Source organism: Manduca sexta, chromosome 14, assembly GCF_014839805.1.
Source record: "Manduca sexta isolate Smith_Timp_Sample1 chromosome 14, JHU_Msex_v1.0, whole genome shotgun sequence".
Lineage (NCBI taxonomy): Eukaryota > Metazoa > Arthropoda > Insecta > Lepidoptera > Sphingidae > Manduca > Manduca sexta.
This window is the reverse complement of record NC_051128.1, coordinates 10003761-10024373: the sequence shown is the minus strand read 5'-3', so window position 1 is coordinate 10024373 and position 20613 is coordinate 10003761. Positions and strand designations below refer to the sequence as shown.

The window sequence follows — 20613 nt, the reverse complement described above, 5'->3', positions numbered from 1 at the left end:
AAAAAACGTTTAAAAGCTGTAAGGAAATAATTTAGAATAGAGCAATTAGATACGTAAATAATATTATAAAAATAGAACGGAACTTGACGAATAGAGATGGCCGGCATGTTCGGATTACAGAATGATCGTCATTTCAAGTTATGAGTACTAACCTTTACATTACTCACTCCATTCATTCATTCTTTTCCTGTCAAATGTCAAGCTGTTGAACAGTGTGATTTTTGTGTTCGAAACCGCTTCTTCAAGCTTCGGTTTTTCACGAGCACGTTTTGTATACCAAGATATTAGTAAATTAATAAGTTGCGGTAGATTTCCATACGGAATACAATTATGAACATGGAATTTCTTGAATACAACGACGTATCGGCTGAGATAAAAGGAGCCATGGTGAGCATTATTATGTTGTTGTGTTTCGTCGTAGATTATTTGTAATAATGGACTTTTAAACATTTGTATTAATGCATTTTCAGGTTCCTGGAAGATTAAAAATGACTGATCAAAACATAGTATTTAAAAACAGTAAAACTGGCAAAGTTGAGCAAATATCTTCCAATGATATTGAGATGGTAAACTTCCAAAAGTTTATTGGCTCTTGGGGTTTAAGAATATTTCTAAAGAATGGCACACTGCACAGATATGGCGGCTTTAAAGATGGGGTGAGTAGTATTAATTCAACTTAACTGAGCAGATGATTTAATTTATAATATGACACAAGCTAATTAATGGGAGTGAACAACCTAGACAATTTCGTTTATATTAATTATTGTAAAGTGCCGTAAAATTAAAAATATATAATTACTATAAAAATATCAGTCATTTAGCTTTGCTATATTATACCGCTTCATGTATTCATGATTGTCATGAAACTGCTCTATTGCATTTTGGATTTTGTATAAGGCCAAAATACAAATACAGAGCAAAGACCTCCACAAAACCTGGAGATGATAATCTAACCTAACAAGACATTGACTGCATAAATAAACTGTTTTGTTGCACAATAATTGTAATTTACATGCAATGCAAAACAAAGTACCATAATATATTTGTGAAGTATCATTAAATTCTTTGTTGTAATAAATTAAGAAAATAATAATTGGATAAATCATGAATACCATTAGCTTTCCATTGGAGGGAGGGATGGCAAATCTCAAATAATGTGGGGGTTAGAGGGTAAAGCGAAACTTAATATAGTCATAATAATTTACTACAGTGAAAACCAGTTATAGCAACATTGAAGGGATCACTGAATCTGGACACTATATACAATAGTGGTTATAAAAAAAAATGCTTTTTATATGCATTTATTTAGAGTCCTTACTATTTACACTATAACTGGAGCCGTTATAACCGGTTTCTACTGTACAAGTATATACAGATGTATATATTTGTCTTGAATTCATGGGGAGATGCTACCCTTTCCTGCTCTCCTCTGGTGATTCATGGTATGAGTGGTTTGAATCATAATATTTAATAACTTATTCTCAGTTCTTATGAATTTTTTAAAATATTGTAAATGCAAAAGTTGATTCAATTTGTCCATCTTGTATGAAGCTATGGATAGACAAGTTTCTTCTTTTATAAAGACAGTAATTATTGGACTGGAGAGCAAAGCTTAGCAAAATAACTATATGGCCTTGCAACTTAAATTTCAGACTACATATTGTTTGCAGCCTCACCTATATAAAAGTGTTTAAGAAAAGTTTTGTGAAGATTACATAGCTTTTTGTGTTAATCCCACACTTGGTCTATCTCTATGTCAAAACAAATCCAAATCAATTCATAATACAGTGCAACCTTGATATAACGAAACTGAAGGGACTTAGAAAATAATTTGTTATATATCAAGTAATTTGTTTCAATGAGGTTTGTTATACATAGGTTAGGTTGGTCTATGATTTGTTATAACAAGATAAAAAATATATTGATGTCAACTTTATATTAAGGTTACACTGTATCAAGAAAAAATCAAAACATTTTAATTTTTAATCTTTATTTAATTATATTCTTTGTGACATGGACACTAGGGTGGAGCGTCAAAGTATGGAGAGAAAAAAAAGTCATAAAATCGATTTTGAACAGCTGCGGAAAGTTGCATATGGCAAAATTGTATGTAAATATATATGATTACTTTGGTTTGTACCTTGTATTCATTATAAATTTTATCCCTAATTTAAAATGACCATACTTATATAATTAATTTTAATTGTTATTTAGAAATAGTAATTATAATTATTTTTATACATTGTTTTGACGTATCATAAGTGTAACTAAATTCGCGTACGTGATAAATAAAGTATTATATTTATGCCAATATGAAGCGATTCACCCCACCTTTCTAACCAGTCTTTGTAGCAGTTCGGTCGCATCCAATAGCCAACGAATTGTTTAAATTTATATGATTTTTAGTAAAAACAAGTGTATTGAATTTTCCTGTACCACATAACGTAGTTATATGCCCTAAATAGGATGATCCTGGCTTCATTATCAAAGTAATTATATGTTTTCTTGTAACCGCAATTATAATTTATTTCGTTCGTATTGACGTTGTGTTTTTATTGCTTAGTTGTTAATTTTTCAATGTACGGACTATTTATAGATATAAATATAGTGATTTAAGATAATATAAGTTACCTAATAATATAAGAAATAGTCACTTCTTGCTATATTATATATTTAAAAATATCTGAATTTGACGATTTTTCGTGACCTTCAATTGTCGGTAGAGGGCTAAAAATAGGTTCCAATATTTTTTAAAATATTTTTTTTTATATAATTGAGTGTTATATGCAACTTTAGTGCTACTCAACATCGAAAATATAAAAAAAAAAATACGCTCCACCCTAATGGACACAGTTGTGAGAAAATTATAATAGAAAATAATACCAACTATTTGCAGGAACAAGAGAAGGTGGCAAAGTTCTTCAAGACAAACTACAGTAAAGACATGTTGGAGAAGGAACTGTCCCTGAAAGGCTGGAACTGGGGGACGGCCAAGTTCAACGGAGCAGTGCTCAGTTTCAATGTAGGCTCAAACACGGCATTCGAGATCCCGTTGCACTATGTGTCTCAGTGCAATACAGGCAAGAATGAAGTCACACTGGAGTTTCATCAGGTATTGGTATTAGCTTGATTAGAATGTTTACAAAAATAAGGAAGCATGAAAAATATGTTGTCAGATATGAAATTTTTTCACATAGCATAATATCTTTTTAATTAAATTATTAGAAATCTGGTAGTATTTTTATTACTTACATAGAAATAAATCAGTGATTTAGGATGTTTGCATATGACAGTATTAGGATTTTTTATATTTTTAATTAAAATAGATTGTATTAGCATTCACATATTTTTGTATCTACATAAAATATTTATTATGAAAAATCATATAATATCAACAGAACGACGACACCCCAGTCTCACTAATGGAGATGCGTTTCCACATACCCACAAGCGAGCTGGCAGGCGACATGGATGCTGTTGAAGCATTCCACCAGCAAGTGATGAACAAGGCCAGTGTCATCTCTGTCTCTGGAGATGCCATCGCTATATTCAGAGAACTGCAATGTCTTACGCCTCGGTATGTTTGGGGTCAATTATTATTACTGAATATAAAATCACAGTTTATTGTTCAAAGACTATATTTCGGTCATAAATTCTTGGATGTTTATAAAGTAAATTTGTTAGGGTTGTACTACAAGTGCGATGAGTCGCCGCAGTGAAATAAGAATTTAAATCTAAATCAACTGCATTTTACACACTTAATCTTCAATTACGTATATAAAATAAGAAAATCATGTATTTTGTCATTTTAAGAAAAATGATCTTAATATAAAAAAAAATTATTTATAATAAAAAAAAACTGTCTTATCAACCTTATTGCCGACAGTGGTCGCTACGACATCAAAGTGTTCCAAACGTTCTTCCAACTCCATGGTAAGACTTTCGACTACAAGATACCGATGTCGACGGTGCTGCGGTTGTTCCTCCTGCCTCACAAGGACACGCGGCAGATGTTCTTCGTGGTGTCTTTGGATCCGCCCATCAAGCAGGGTCAGACGCGATACCACTATCTGGTGTTGCTGTTCGGCATTGAAGAGGAGACTAGCTTGGAGCTACCATTTACAGAGTTAGTATTGATTTTTGTGTGTAAGTGTTTTCTCTCTCTCTCACTGTCTTTGCTCAGGTACTATTGAATAATCGAATAGTTCATAAGCAATTCAATACTGTCTCCTAAAATGACTAAAATTTTAAAGATATATAAATAACACAGTGGTCTCTTATTTCAGAGAAGAATTAAAAGAAAAATACGAGGGTAAAATTACAAAGGAGCTATCAGGGCCGACTTATGAAGTGCTGGCAAAAATAATGAAAGTCATTATCAACAGGAGAGTCACTGGACCTGGAGATTTCTTAGGGTAAGTTCATTTGCGAGTATATATAATGCAATATGAATGGATATATCCAGTTTATATATAATTGATTTATCTTAATAATCAATTGAATGTATCCTGTTAAAACCTTTCCCAGTTATATCTTACTTTTATAATATAAACAATTTTGGATTTTGAAAAAATTTTTGTTCCTCAGGCACCACAAGACGCCAGCGATAGCGTGTTCGTACAAGGCGGCGGCGGGCTACTTATACCCGCTGGAGAAGGGCTTCATCTACGTGCACAAGCCGCCCGTGCACATCCGCTTCGAGGAGATCGCATCCGTCAACTTCGCCAGAGGGGGGGCCTCTTCCACCAAGTGAGTTTATTGTATAGCAAGGTAGTGCTCCAGTGGAGCAACTGAATCTGCCTGTTGTCATATAGAATCATTTTGACATTGTGTTAATAAATGAAACCACATACTCGTCTTTACCTTTGTTGACATTGTTCCAAAAATCATCCATGAATAACAAATATTTTCGCAAAAAATCATGATTTTTTTTTTCTCATTTCTTATCAATTTATAGTTTAATGGGAGTATGGCGTGTGGCGCATGTGTTTGACTTAAAGTGCGATGTTGCGAAACATCTTAGTCACAATAGGGGCATTAGAGTGTGTCAAAATTAAATTACTTTCCATTGATATATATTTTGTTCGAAACTAACATTTTTTTATTTTACTTCGATGGTTCATGTAAGTAACTGATTGTGAAGTGTTTGTTACAAGAAGACAAATATATATGTGGTTTCGTGTAGTAACGAAATGTCTTAATGAACTATATAATATTAGAAGAGCAGATCATTCATAATATAGAAACATTAATTATGTTCACTGTCAACGAATTCGAAACAAGAGTTAGGAATACATTGTAATTATAAATCAACATAGCAAAATTGATGTTCAATATAACACTTAAATGATAAAATAGCACTATCTCAGATGTTAGTTAAGTTCCAATTGGAAAATCGAATTTTAGGCCAATGTATAATTTTTACGATACCTAAACTAAATAAACATTAATCTCATTTAATTTGCTTCCAATTATTTTTCTATTAATAAAATAATTTTATCTAACTAGACGACCATAGTAACTAATTACACAATATTCTATTTTCTTCCAGATCTTTTGATTTCGAGATAGAATTAAAATCAGGCAGTATTCACACATTCAGCAGTATAGAGAAAGGGGAATACGACAAACTCTTTGACTACATCACCTCCAAAAAACTTCACGTCAAGAACACTGGCAAGAATGTAAGATACTTCTTATTAGACATTATAATCTATAATAAGTCTTATTACAAGGCTACAATGGATAATCTTAATTTCTAATTAGACATATGTTGAAGCAAATTAATGGATTTACTATGAACACTTCTCATCATACACTGATAGAAAATATTTGTAATGTAAGACCTGACTTATATAGGGTTTTGCAATTTAAATATGCCATCTTTTAAATTCACAACATATGCTGAGAGTATGTTTAACTACAAACATATGTTGACACTTTATAAGTTATCCAAGTAATATCTACACAAGTCCTTGTATAGGACAGGAGTCACGTGCAACCACTCTCACAATACGGTGAATATTTTGCCAGCGTCCATAGCGCAGCAGATTTAAGCCGACTGATAAACGAGGACCTATAATTACTATCATCACACTGAAACAATGATTTTGTCATTCATGAGTATTTATTTTATACCTGGATTAATCTGAATAATTATATTGTATACAAATGCGTATATGCCTGAATTTTTATTTAAATTTGTGTTAAAATTCCAGGACAAGGCGCTGTACGACGACGACTTCGGCGACTCGGACACCGAGAAGGAGCCGGACGCGTACCTCGAGCGAGTGAAGGCGGAGGCCAAGGAGCGCGACTCCAACGACAGCGACGGCTCCGACGAGAGCACCGACGAGGACTTCAACCCGGACAAGGCCAGGGAGAGTGACGTCGCGGAGGAGTATGTATATAGAATCTCAAGTATCTATCATTACATAATAAAAAAAAATCGCGTCGAATTGATAACATCTTCCTTTTTTTGAAGTCGGTTAAAAAACAAAGTCCCCCGCCACTTGTGTATGACTGACTGAACGCGATAAAATGGACAGCTACTGAACGGATTTCGATGAAATTTGCTATGAAGATAGTGTGAGCCCCTTGTAAGGATATAGATTTTATCCCGCGGAAATATAGAGCGAGACTTTTATTTCGGAGAAACATTTTTATATTTGAAAACCAGGATTTTAAGGAATACAAATTTCTATAAATAAAAATTATTTTTGGCCTTAATCAATATATAAAATATTGTAAAAACTTTCACAAAATCTATAGTTTTATCTTATAAATGTTAATGCACAATTTTCACTTACTAGACTCTTGATCAAAGTAAGAAAATAAAATTTAAATTAGGATATCAGTAAAATATAGGCGTATTGTGTTCCAATCTTGTAACTTAACGATCTAATAAGACGTTATTTCTTAAAGGTACGACACGAACGCTTCGTCGTCGGGTGAATCCGACGCATCCGCAGCGTCCGACGACAGCAAGAAAGAGAAGGAGAAGAAGAAAGATAAAAAACCAAAGAAGGCCAAGACTGTTGTGAGTGTACACACATTTCCTTTTCATATTCCTTAACTGATTGATCGACGTCGCCAGAACTTTACAACCGGTTACTGGATGTAAATCTGCGAACCCACTACAGACCTTGCTTTTTTCGACGTCCCTAGATAATACTAATTCGATATAATAAATAATTCCAATTCTGGCCTAATGATCACCCTGTCTTATTGGGTTAAAGCTGGCGATCCCGATACGCGACCTATCAGAACTAACGCGATGAGTTACCTGTTAGTACCTTTTTGATCTTATTACCCAATGAGACAATCCTAAACAACACGTTTTTTGACCAATTGGACTGTGAAAGTATTAAAATGGTTGTTGTTTTTCTTTAAAATTAGTCACTAAACGATGACGAACTACTTTGTATGTTTACATTTATTGCGTAGATATTTGTAATTAATATAATCAATTGAATTTATCGCAATTTTATCGCAAAGTTTAATATTATCACAATATATAAGTATAATATGTTTTATTACAATTGATTCTAAACACGTATAAGATATTTTTTATTACATTATGTATTTCCAGGTCATAGACTTTAATATCTAAGAAAACACTTCCACAGCGGGGAAAAGGGTAACACGTTTCTAGCAGATGCCCTGCAATATAACAATGATTGCTGGACCAATGACATGTGTACTAATATTATTCCATAATAGATCCCGAGGGCGTCATGATTATGACGCTAATATATTTCATAACAGATTAATTTTTGTTCAATTTTCGAGTTGATCTGTTTCCTTTTTTATTTATTTATTTTAAAAAGATATACTAACAGTATACATATAAATTTGCAGTTAGTTATACACAAACAATGCTGTAAAGTTATTGTGGCTGATGCATAAGCTAATAACAGGTAAACATACCATTGGCTAAAAACATTTTGAATATATTCTTCAGCCGGAAGCGCCGCGCAAACGCAAGGAGAAGTCAAAGAAGCGTGAGAAAGACGTGAACGCGCCGAAGCGCCCCGCCACCGCCTTCATGCTGTGGCTCAACGAGAACCGCAAGAAGATCATCGACGAGAACCCCGGCATGAAGATCACCGACGTCGCCAAGAAGGGCGGCGAGCAGTGGCGCGACCTCAAGGACAAGTCGGTCAGTGTACACACCACTAGTTACACACAGAGTTAGGCTAGCAAATTCTTGCAGCAATATTTTTCCGAAGAACTTCTAGATTCGTTTACACTAACAGCAATATTTTAATAATTCTATAAACATGCGACTTACTGCAAGTCCTATAAAACTACCGAACTGATTTCGATAGAAGGTATTGAGAGAATTTGAGACACAGGGAAGGACTTTATACCGAGGAAAATATACAGCGGGCAAAGCCGCGAGCCAAATCTAGTTGCCTATAAACAACGAGATAATATTACGAAGGCTTTTTGGAAATCATAATTTGTGAGATCTGCTCTCCTATGCCGGAGTCTCTCTAGGAAGAAACTATTCCGTTATATAGCATTATCTTAAAGGTATCTAGTTCCGAACTAAATACTTTTACTACTAATGGAATTACTGGGCATTATATTGATAATCAATGTTGATTGACTTTGATGTACAATATGTATGTTCTTAAATTTCATGATGTAACATATTTCAGATACATGCAAATTTTAATGCCAGGCGATTTTATAATACAAAGTTTTTGTAGTACATATTACTATTAGTATGGATAATTTTTAATTGTGGCGTATGAATCAGGCAAGCGATAAGCTCGTCAAATTAAATAAAAAACAATCGGCAAGTTATTAAACTGATTAGTATTAGTAAAAATCAAACATGATAATAGTTGTTGCTTGTAGGATACTCAAAAGGTATTATCGTCATTTTTGTTATTGTTTGCAGTTTATTACTTCATAACTTATGTTTTTTTCCTCAAAATGCTGAAGATGAAAATAAATTTAAACGCGAAGTATGCGAATAATGTGGATGACAAAACGTAAGCCGATCCATTTAAAATTAATAGAGGAAAATTCGTGTGTTATTTATGTATTATCGGAATAGCTACGATGTTTACACGCCAATTTCATAAATTACCAACATGCTTTATTACAAAATTATGGTTTTGACATCAAATTATATGTATATATGTCTTGTCTTACCATTTACCCCTAATTTAGATACTGCCGAGTACAAACGAATAATCACGAATACAAGTGTGTAAACAGCTTATTCGGATACATTCGTTACTCATAATACATAGGCATATTTATTCGGCGAATTATTCGCCAATAGTCTAAATGAGGCATTCAATTATACTGTTCTAATACGAAGCTAAAATTGTCCTAAACAGACTCTCGAAGTCTAATCCATGCTTAGCATCCTATGAGACATAGCATATTAGGTTTTCTTCGACTTTATAATTTTGTATCAATATATTTATACAAAAATAGTTACATAAAAAGCGCTCTTATATGATATTATCCCATTTGAAAAAACTAAATATTTTATTTGCATACGGTAATCTCTATAACTAGTACTCTGATTTCAAAAATATAGTTTACTAAAAGAAAGTTCTAGATTTCTTTCTATCTAGGTAACTGACTTGAGCAGAGACGCGAGCTAAAAACCGGTACACATAAAAAATCATATTTCATTTAACAAACAGGAATGGGAGGAGAAAGCAAGCAAAGCAAAAGAAGAATATAACATCGCAATGAAGAAATACAAAGATAGCGGCGCTGCGGACGAGTTCAAACAAAAGAAGAAGCAAGCGGAGAAGGAAAGAAAGCAAGTGGAGAAGAAGGGGAAAGCGCCGGTGCCGAGCAAGAAAGCTAAGAACACAAGCGCAGGCACCGGCACCAAGTTCACCAGCAAGGAGTATATAGAGGATGATGACAGCTCATCAGACTCCGACAATGATAAGAAGAAGAAAGACACCAAAGATGTAAGTGTCCTTTTTGTATCTATTATCAATGTTTTGTGATGTATCGTTATCGCATTGTTCGAACAACAGTCTATATAAATAACATAACGGTCACGTTATATATTCATTGCGTAAAAATAAAAAGGGCACTTAGTAATTTCCTTATTTTAAATTCAGTGTTAAAAGTAATGCCAGACTTAAACTTGTAAATATTCATCGAACAACTAACAAGCATTGTTAAACCATACTATTACTTATATATCGTCAGAAATCCTAATTTACTTTTGTTTTAACAGAGCAAAGAGTCAAAGAAGGAGAAAGCGAAGAGTTCATCGTCAGAGGCGGAGGCGTCGTCCGGCTCCGGCGACGAGAGCGGCAGCGGCAGCGGGAGTGCCTGATCTGCCCGCCACGAGGTCACAATGCAGTTCCTAATGCAATGCACGCCTAAACTGTAAAAATCAGTAGTAGAAACATAAAACTAATTTAAGTTATACATACACCTAGCTAGTATTATAAAGTGAGCTGTAAAATTACGAACACATTAAAACAGTTTTTTCTATAAAAAATTAAATACAAAAAAAATCAAAAGGAGAGACTTTTTTACAAGTGTTGGTATCAGGGGGATTAATTTATGAATTAATCTTTTTTCAAATTATATCGTTGATTTCGTATAAAGCTTTCACATTTCATCAAGGGAAGAGTGGGCACTGATCACGCAACATTACTATCGAGCTCTTTCCCCTCTAAGAATTGAGGTTAGCGATTTTGAGACTTATTACCTTACCTTACCTTATTATAATTAACTACCGAACGATTTGAAACTGTGTTGAGATCTTGTTAAACAATTTTGTGTATTTTGCTCGTTTTCAATACATTTTGATAACATAAATCATGATTTCAGGATAAGTGAGATTTTCGGCGAATAACGTAATTAAAAGAAAAAGCTGTTTTAGGAAAAGCAATAATTTTCAGCAGAATTTATATACAAAAATTAAAAATGCGTGTTCGTTACTATGACTCATAACTTTGTACGGTTGTTGATGAATAGGTGGCGAGCGGGTCGATTGGCTTGTTGTGCGTTTGCGCATAGTTCATTGAACAAGTGATTTAAGATATAATATAATTACAAATTTCATTTAAAGATTATTAAACATAATTTTACTCAGTTTGTACATAGGAAGGTCTGCTTTGTATATAATAAACGCCTACTTCAAAAACGAAGGAAACTAGAAACGTTGTAACATTCCTCAGCCATGAGCTAATGTGAAATAAAAGCTCAATAATGGAATTTTTTTCCAATATAATATAACTATACTTTTTTGGCTCTCGCTCGTCACTTTAAAATTCTATTAAAAAACTGTATAATTACGATATGATAGATGTGCGGATTGGTTATTTTTGCTTTTGTAGTGTATTTAACGGTGTCATAAGATTTTGAAATAATCTCGATGTTTTGGCCGATCGTGTATATAAATAATTTGGTATACATATATGTACAAATTGTCGTATATATCTATGTTTTCATGCACGTGTCGAAAATTTCACAATAACTTTAATATTAATCTATTTGATCATCTATCATCTGCTCTGTTTACACCCAGTTAAATGTCAACCTATTTTGTCTCTCGTAATATTGTATGTAGCAATAACTTTTTATACCAATGTAATACTCACACATATAAAACGAAATAATAATAAGTATGTATATAACCTAAACAAAATATGCTGTTGAGGTCATCCAATATTATCTACTTACGATTAGTACAACGAAAACCCCAAACCGATTTTATAAAATGATCATGGGGGTGGAAGTGAAGTTAAATCGTGTTACAATTCTTATAATATGGAAAAGCAACTTGGTTACAATTCATGTTTAATCCTACACATTGTTAAACATCTTTAATAATGTTTAGGTTTTGCATATTATATGCATATCCTTGTTACATTATGTAGTTATATTGTATACATTGCAATACTTCAATTATACATCAACAGTTAATAAATTCGTATATTTAGATTTTATACAATAAATAACTGTTGATGGTAATCTTAGATGTACAAATAATTCAATGTTAACAGCTCACTGGTGACAACTGAAATAATAAGATCCAGAGAAAAACTGAAATAATAAGATCTAAGAAATTCACCAAATGTATGCCCCAACTATATAGATGTTTATAGCAAGTAATGGTTGTTTATTATATCTCTATGTGTCCTATATTGCAATAAACTGCAGCAGGCATTAACAATATGAAGGAATAATTCTGTCGTGAAAGTAAAGGTCAGCTGTGTCATAACAATCATCAATCAATACATGGCGGTGCCTGTAACGCGTTATTCTATGAACTATATTATTCCGTCTTATTGGAATCGATTTCTTGGTAACCACTTCGTCTATTAGCCCTGAACATTAAAAAAACTTACTATTTAAATCTAATAGCATTTTTATATTGAAGTGATAAATATTATATATTATGTACCAATATTTCGACAGCCTATATTGCCCGGCGTGCGGTGAAATGGCTATATTACAAGAGACGACAGTCCCCGTACCGACATGTTTGAGTAATCTGTAAAACTTATATATATATTCTTATAGGTATTGTCCTTCGTAGTTACCGATGCCCATAACCCGATGTATCTTAGTGTGGCGTCAGAACTTTGTGTATGTTAGTATGTACAAAACATAATATTATTTAAATGTCGTTCTTATTGCTGTTAAAATAAATCAATATCTTGACTTCGTGTATGTTATTATGATACAATTGTAATATAAATATGTCTTTACTGGTAACTTCTTGTTTACTCAATATTTGTGGTTCATGTTGCCATTTAATATTTACGTTTTACATAAATATTATATTCAATATATTATTGTAGGGAAGTGTATCGTAAAGTCTCATTATCACTAAAATTTCGTGATCTAATCAAATACACAGTATATGTTCGTGTGGAAATAACACAAATATTCAAAGATACTGTTTAAAATAGGTTTTTATTAAGAAATTAGAAAATATAGAGAAATTCGTGTACTTAAAAATGATACGCAATAATATCTCCATATCATGTGGTGACATTGTTAGCTAAAAAAATAATAAATGTGATTATTTCATTCCTTTTCATTCAAACATTTTGTGAATGTCTTGTGTTATTGTTGAAGGTTTTTTTTATGTAAATAAATAGTTAATGTATTTTATGTGTAAGAGTCTGAGTCCCTGAGCATGTTTCGTTAAATAATTAATATAGATTCTTTTTCTATCTCCTGTTTTTGATTTTCTCTCCAATTCTATCGATTTCTCTGAAAGATAAAATATTATTAATCTATTTTCCTTTTCTTCTCATCAAAATATCTTTCACGTGTGCTTTTCTTTTTCTTATTCTCATAGAGTACGAGTATAGAAAATATCTAATTGTAATTTCAGTATGAAATATATTTAAGAAACATTTTATTCATTAGCACAGGGCTAGGCTTGTGATATGATAAATATTTTATATTGAGGGTAATTATATAGTAGATATTTTATTTTATTATGTTCCTTTCAATTAGTCTACTGATTTTGATATGCGAAGCAATCCTAAAAACAACGCCTATTTAGGTAAGAGACTAGGTAAGTGCATATTCCGTTTGGAAATAATATGACAAGTTTGAGAGTTACCTAAAGATTGATCTAAAAAATAAATGAAAATTTATCCCGGTTTTCATAATTGCTTTTTTAAAAACGTCGCGAAAATGGACCAATCAGTAGAACAATTTATTGACTTGATTACAAATAACTTATTTTGATTGGTTTATTCTAGGGATTGAATCTATAGATCTTTAGAGATCAGGTAAGATTGGGTCCGGTTACTGGAAACTGCTGGAAATATTAAAAATTTAATATTACATCAGTATGAACTAATTGTAATAGATGTACGGGGAATTCAGTGTAGTAAAACATGGCCGAACCCCTATGTTGTTGGAATACTTAATCTTCATTATTCATTTGCAATAAGTAATCAGTGATCTGCCCCGTAAGCGTAGGTACTAAAACATATAAGTAAATGAAACCAAATTATCTACAATTTCTATGTAAAGTACGTACAAATGCGAATATCCCATACATCCCACACCAACGAGGAACCGTTTCTATTGTTGGGATAGTGACAAAAAGGCGCGTAAATCAGCTAACAGAACAAAAAATAGAAGCGTAACTGTTCGGCGTCCTCTCTCTTTTTATACAAAGGGTCTGTCCTTTGTAATGAATGTGCAGCCCAATAAAACGCGCCTTGCGGTAGGTTAGGGTGCGCCTTGCAATAATTACCATTATTATTTTAAAAGAAGGAATTTAAAATAACGTGCAAGTTATAGATATTCGTTTTTAAATATTTCTGTTTTTAACTTTATTGTGAACTCTATAACTTAAAGACGTAGGTATTATTACTAAGCGATAAACGTAGGTCAAAAGTATATTAATTTACTTGAATGTATCACAAATAGTGTGGTCGATAAGTCCATTATCATTGCGTTAAATGCAATCGTTGCATTCAACACGGAACTAAAACTACGTAGAACGTTAAGTTGAAACATTATTGCGTTTAAATCGTTATTTAAGTACAATAACTGTTATTAATAATATTATTTTATTGTAATTCCCGTGAGAAGCGTATTGAGAAGACAGCGTGGGTAAAAAATGCGTCGACAAGTCCAATTCTGAGGGTTGCTTTTTGCATTATAAATTAATAGAGAAGTACTCTAACCGAAGTTCATTGCAACCGTGGGTATTTGTCAGCTTGTTTCGTGAATGAAAACTAAGACAGATACCTACCCTGCAACTGCACAATAAAATAACGATGCGTATAAATTTTAAAATCCTTATCAGGGTGCGGAGGCGGGAAAGAATGCGGATTTTTCTTTACATTTAACAGGAACAGGTTAACGTTCTACTTTGTTTGCCTTCTTGTTCTGTAGTCAATAGCACCAACATAATATTAAGAGAATTAGGTAGCTATTCGTTGGTATAAGTACAATCAGCAATGAACATACCATTTTTATTTGGTCTCCGTATTGATACATGAGATAAGTAGCAGTTAGGCAGATACCTACTATGGAGAATTACTAGGAACTGAGGTGCATTAAGTTTATATAGGTAGCTATATTGAAGAAAAGATTTATTATTGCGCACTAACAGTATAACGTAGTAACAAAACAACACATTTGCATACCAAGTGGATTAGACTGCAAAATTCCCGGTAAATTCAATTCAACAGTTTTACACTAGTGGGCATACGAAGAGGGAAAATATTCTTACTTACATTACGACTTGATTTTTTGTGCCTCGAAGTTAGGACATGATAAATAACTCGATGATGATATTGGGAAATCTGATATAAGTACATAAGTATATGTACTTCCCTACTGTTCTGTACCATGGAACCTATTGTAGCGCCGAAATTAACGTTAGGCATCTGTAAAATTCCCGTTAAATTCAATACTTAGGTATTCAATAAAAAAATTACACTGTGGGCAACAAAATTATTTGTGTTGCATTTTTTAGATATTTTTTTATTGTCGCACTTTTAAAAGAATAAGTACCCCATAATTGCCTACCCATATATTTTTCTTTAATCATTACATATTTCAGTAAAACGCGGCGAAAAACCAAACAAACCCCCCGTGGAGCAACGGCACGCCCAAACATATTTTATTGTAGCCCGAAACCAGTTCGAACTCAGTCAATGACTTGATATCGCAGCCCAAAAAATAAACACACCTTCTTTCAAAATATTTATTTACCTCCGCTCAAACGTCTTGAAGATCCTATCTGAAGGGGATTCGTTACACACTTACGCTCATATCTTATCTACTTTAAGCTTAAATAAGTTTACAAGAAATATTTAGAATAAGTACAGAGGTACTTGGAGTCATAACCTTATAAATGTTATGGCTCTAGGCTTATGTTAATGTTTTATTATACTTTCCATAATACTTCGTCAATTATTATGCGAATAGCCCGGGCCAGGAAAAATAATCACATATAGGTACTCTGGAGGTACCTATATTAATGTTTCGGGGTAATATGTATAGTATATGTACTCTATGATAAAGGGCTTATCAGGAGTAATCTACGACTACGATAAAAGAAATTCAATTAAGAAAGTAATTACAAGAAATTTAAAATGATTGAACACAAATATTTCTCAAAGCGGTAGTTGAATATGCAATCTGTGCTTTCGCAACCGTTTTATCCATAAGCTTAGCTTAATATAAGTGTGGGTACAAAATTTACATACTTACTTAAAAACCTTTAGTTTTAATTTCTGAGATAAATGAAGAGAAATCTAGTCTAGACGCTTCGCATGTCCTGCGTGCGGGTACAAAAGTTTCCCGATTGCTAATATGCCGCCCCTGGGCTGCGGCAATTAGGGGTAATTAATTAAAATTCCTCTTATTTGTCAGACTCCGGTCCACTGATACCTATTTTAAGTATTTATCGGATTAGTCACTTCGGAAAGTACTAGCTACCCAAGATTGATCTATTGGCTTACAACTAACAAGAAACAATCTTATTAGAATTTGAGATTCTAAAGTTTATTAATTTGCGATACTTAGTCACTATGCACCATGACTGCCTAGACTCAGGGTTATTTGGTTAGTACATAAGCACCTACCAGATAGAATAAAAAACAAAGAAAATATACGTTCTAATAGCCTTAATGTGACAGGGCCAATTACGGACTAAGTTTAAGACAAATTAGTACTTAGGTACTTACAGTTCGATAGAATAATTACTCAGCTACCTATCAAATACTTGTCTAAACAATAAAATATTAATTAAAGGAGGTGCCTACCCATTTGTATGGTAGAGTAGGTACCTGCCTATATTATATCTTATGTTATTCATAGAATAATGAAATAAATTACTTAAATACCAAGTAATAGATGAAAACAATTCCTAGGTATCTACTTTGATTGTAACAATCTATACTCTAAAACAGGATTATGAAAAATACAAAGCAACGTGACGTCTAATCGTTGGAGAAAACGTTGTGCTCTTTATGATCGATATACATTCTTGTCTCTTTAATATAAGAACCAAAGGCTCCTTTGGTTCTTATAACTTTAGAAATAAAAACTATTTCGCAGGGGCTGACTAAATATCAAATCGTAAACAAACGAACGCGTCTGCCATTCAAGCGTTATGTTTTATTGGCATCCCTTTCCCGCTAACGTTTACCGCGCATTTTATTTTTCGAAATTAACGTTGGCGGCATTTGAAATAGCGCGCGAGTTAAGTTTGGTAGGAATCTAGTCTCGAGAGGTCTGGGGCGTATTTGATATACTTCTTATATAGAAATATGCAACGCGACGGAATAAAATATAAGATTGTTTTTATATGTTTCTATAAGACGAATATTTAAAATACTAAAAGCTTATTTCCTACAAAATATACGAAATTACATTTTCTAAGAAAATGTATGAGTTGAACGCAACTAATTGAATAAGAAGCTTAGACGATTGGTATACGGTTTAGTTTCTTATGTAGGCAAAGATCGATACGTCACGGATATACGTAGTACAAGATGCCTCGTCAATGTTGAAAGTTGGCTGCAATGCTCCGCTCGGCCAATCATGTAGCGCGTAGATGGCGCCACTGTGCCGACGCGAGCCGACCCCAAGCTAGCTTGCACTGGGAACATTTTGTTCGAGCTCCATACATTTCTTCTGGTTCTCTACGTCTACAGTTTGGTTGTGCACCAGTTCAAAAATAATTTCAAAATTTTTGCCATCAGGTAAGTCTATTAATTTTTCAGTTCATATTTAAGTATTTAATTAAGCTTATTCTTGTTTTTCGTGCCTTATTTATAGAGATTTAGTTTCATTCCACGTTGGAATTCGCATTCAAACATGGCTATAGGCCTCGCCGTACTTTCCTTAGTACGCGTGGGTATGGAGAACGACGCCTTATTTCAATAATTAATTTCTCGGATCTTTTCCACGGGAGGACTTAAACACTTCTTCTATGAGTTTTAGTTGAATAGCTAAGGGATTATTTGGTAACAATGTCTTTTGTACTAATTGCGTATTTTCGACACAATCCGTGAAAACAAAATGGCTCGTTCGACCCAAGCCTAGGACAGTGAACTCGTTATATGGGGCGATAACTATTTTCGTTGATTATAACAATGTAATATGCTTTTTTTATTGTAATCTTTGTCATTTTAACTGAATATTTGAAAAATCAATATGGGGATTATTTATTTTTATCTACGGGAGCTCCTAACATGTTTCCCGCCAAAACGCCGCCCTACTATGCCATTTATGCAGTGCGAAGGCAAGCTAGCACTTTAGTCTTTGCAGCATGGACTGTATAACCTGTTGCCTCGCATTTTTCTCGGATTTTCTTAAAATTTGTGATCTTTTGTTACAGGAAAAAAGTTAAAATGACGGACAAGCCGAAGCGTCCTATGTCAGCTTATATGCTGTGGTTAAACAGTGCGAGGGAGCAAATTAAGGCTGAAAACCCTGGCCTTAAGGTTACTGAAATAGCCAAAAAGGGAGGAGAAATATGGAAATCCATGAAGGACAAGAGTGTATGTATATCAAATTGTGAAAAGGGTCTGCGTTTGCATTTACCTACAACGTGTTGCTAATTAATGTTTTACATTTATCCAGGTATGGGAGGAAAAGGCAGCAAAGGCCAAAGAACAGTATGCTAAGGATTTAGAATCGTACAACGCTAACGGCGGCGGTGGTGATGGTGGCGAAAAGAAGGCTCAAAAGAGAGGAAAGAAGGCCAAGAAAGCGGCGCCAGCTGTAAGTGACCTATTTATTGCGTTTTTGATTAGGAATAGATTATAATATATTGTTCCTAACAAATTGTTTGTTTACAGAAATCCAAGAAAAAGAAGGAAGAGTCTGAAGAGGAGGAGGGTGAGGAGGAGGATGAAGAAAGTGATTGATCTCCCAATCAATAAGGCATTACTGTTCATATTGAATAATTTACTGGACTTAATTTATTACAAAGTAAAAATGGGACTGACTTTCCAAAGTCTGTATGGAATTCAATTATATTAATGTTTATGGAGTTGAAATCTGTTAAATAATAACATTTAGGCTCATGTTTCTTATGTATTACACCAGAATATTTGGTCCACAAGGAATTGTTGATTGTTTTGCAATGTGTTGTTTGCATACTATATTTTGTAGTATTATTACTCAGTGGTGATTATATGTTGTAGGACTGCAGAGTTTGGAAAGTTCTGCCACAGGCTAGGGTCTAGGTTTCTAAGCCGAAAAAAAATAATGTTAAGTGTTAGCATGTATACACCGGGGAATTGTACAGTTAGCCCTCCCTCGTTAAGTTCGCTGTGACGTCATGGTAGCTCATTTGTAAGATGTACTACTGGTTTTATCAAAACTTGTATGTCTGCAATACGACATGATGTCTACCATATAAAGTGTTTTTATTTGAAGCCGTGCTTTGAATTGATTTTACCATACTTTAGTTTACTGCATAAGTGTGCACTCTGGACATTACATTTTTGGTCTAACTAATATCAACATGTAAAATAAGAGACTATTTCATGGAAGGATGTGATGCCACTTGTTGTTAAACCTACCTCTTCTCATTGTAAATTCAATGCTTATAATGGTACCAAACTTTAAGCTAAGAACAGACACGGCGGTGTCTCCCGCCGGGCAATTTAAATAATTTAGGAAATTGATGTGTATGTTGTATTTTTAGTTAGTTAATAGGTAGGTTTTCGATGTGATTTGTCTCTTAAATTTTACATTTGTGTTATTTTGTAAATGAGAATTAGCATTCCTCATGTCAATACGGATTTTACATGTTCAATAAAGTAATTTCATATAAAAATTATTCTATTTTTCCATTTGTCTTTTCTTTCTTCTATTTTCCTTTCTTCTAATCCATAATACGTGCATTTATTCATTTTTCATAGTGTCTTGGTTAGTCAAGCTGATCCGAAAACAACGTGGTTACGTATATAATATCTATAAATACAAGTACATCATACTACGATAATATGTACGATTATCAATAGATACCACACCTGTAACGAAGTTGATCTATCAATGGGGATTACTAGTACAATATTTTGGAACATCAAAGAAGTCCGCCTGTAGGTTATATTAATTTGGGAGAACATAGTACATATTTAATTAAAATCGTACAGAATATGTTGTACTAATGTACAATATCTTAAATTCTTGATAAACAAGTTGTAATGTAAAATACTTAAGCGGGTGTAAAAGTTCTGTTATGATATGATTATTGATCGATTTATTTTATTATGCCGGACATTTTGGGTTGCACATTCAATGCTGTGCTGTCATTAGTGTTTCCATTTATTAATTCGATTTCACCCTAGATTTTAGAATAAAAATCCCTTTTATTCCCTCAAAGATCATAGAAATCCCTAATTTTAAGGAACTTTATTACAATGTTTTTCACGTATGTTAAATAATATAAAGTGGTGGATATCTAAGTACTACTAGATCTTTTTTATAGACCTGAATCAAATCAAAAACGATCCTTGCTATCTATAATCAAACGGTATAATCGGTAGGCTTTTCCCCATATTTCTCTAAATCTATGTTTCTATGCCAAAAAATCCCTACAGAAAAATAAATAAAATTATCCCATTTCGCCACGGATTGTATTGAGGTGAATTTACGGCA

The 20613-nt window shown here is 33.2% G+C and overlaps 2 protein-coding genes and 2 long non-coding RNA genes across 4 annotated transcripts; 2 read left to right on the top strand and 2 right to left on the bottom strand.

Annotated features, from left to right (window-relative positions):
• The first annotated feature begins 161 nt into the window (after nucleotides 1-161).
• On the top strand, nucleotides 162-13192 carry LOC115439829 (FACT complex subunit Ssrp1). The gene is made up of 13 exons (XM_030163847.2): nucleotides 162-387; nucleotides 471-656; nucleotides 2897-3112; nucleotides 3399-3577; nucleotides 3887-4126; nucleotides 4287-4415; nucleotides 4588-4749; nucleotides 5552-5684; nucleotides 6219-6400; nucleotides 6925-7039; nucleotides 7964-8161; nucleotides 9675-9953; nucleotides 10229-13192. Exons 1-13 carry the CDS (start codon nucleotides 331-333, stop codon nucleotides 10328-10330), a joined length of 2178 nt encoding a protein of 725 aa, XP_030019707.1. The 5' UTR covers nucleotides 162-330; the 3' UTR covers nucleotides 10331-13192.
• On the bottom strand, nucleotides 13148-16722 carry LOC115439832. Its single transcript, XR_003938300.2, has 3 exons — nucleotides 16683-16722; nucleotides 16207-16386; nucleotides 13148-13230 (listed from the first exon to the last, which is right to left on the bottom strand). It is a non-coding gene; the product is annotated as an uncharacterized LOC115439832 (long non-coding RNA).
• A 785-nt stretch (nucleotides 16723-17507) lies between these two features.
• Nucleotides 17508-19803, top strand: LOC115439830 (high mobility group protein D-like). Its single transcript, XM_030163848.2, is given in 5 exon segments — nucleotides 17508-17582; nucleotides 17584-17702; nucleotides 18341-18503; nucleotides 18586-18726; nucleotides 18804-19803. Coding segments are annotated over 5 exon segments (552 nt in total). The 5' UTR covers nucleotides 17508-17522; the 3' UTR covers nucleotides 18873-19803.
• On the bottom strand, nucleotides 19253-20249 carry LOC115439831. Its single transcript, XR_003938298.2, has 2 exons — nucleotides 19986-20249; nucleotides 19253-19891 (listed from the first exon to the last, which is right to left on the bottom strand). It is a non-coding gene; the product is annotated as an uncharacterized LOC115439831 (long non-coding RNA).
• Between the last annotated feature and the right edge of the window lie 364 nt (nucleotides 20250-20613).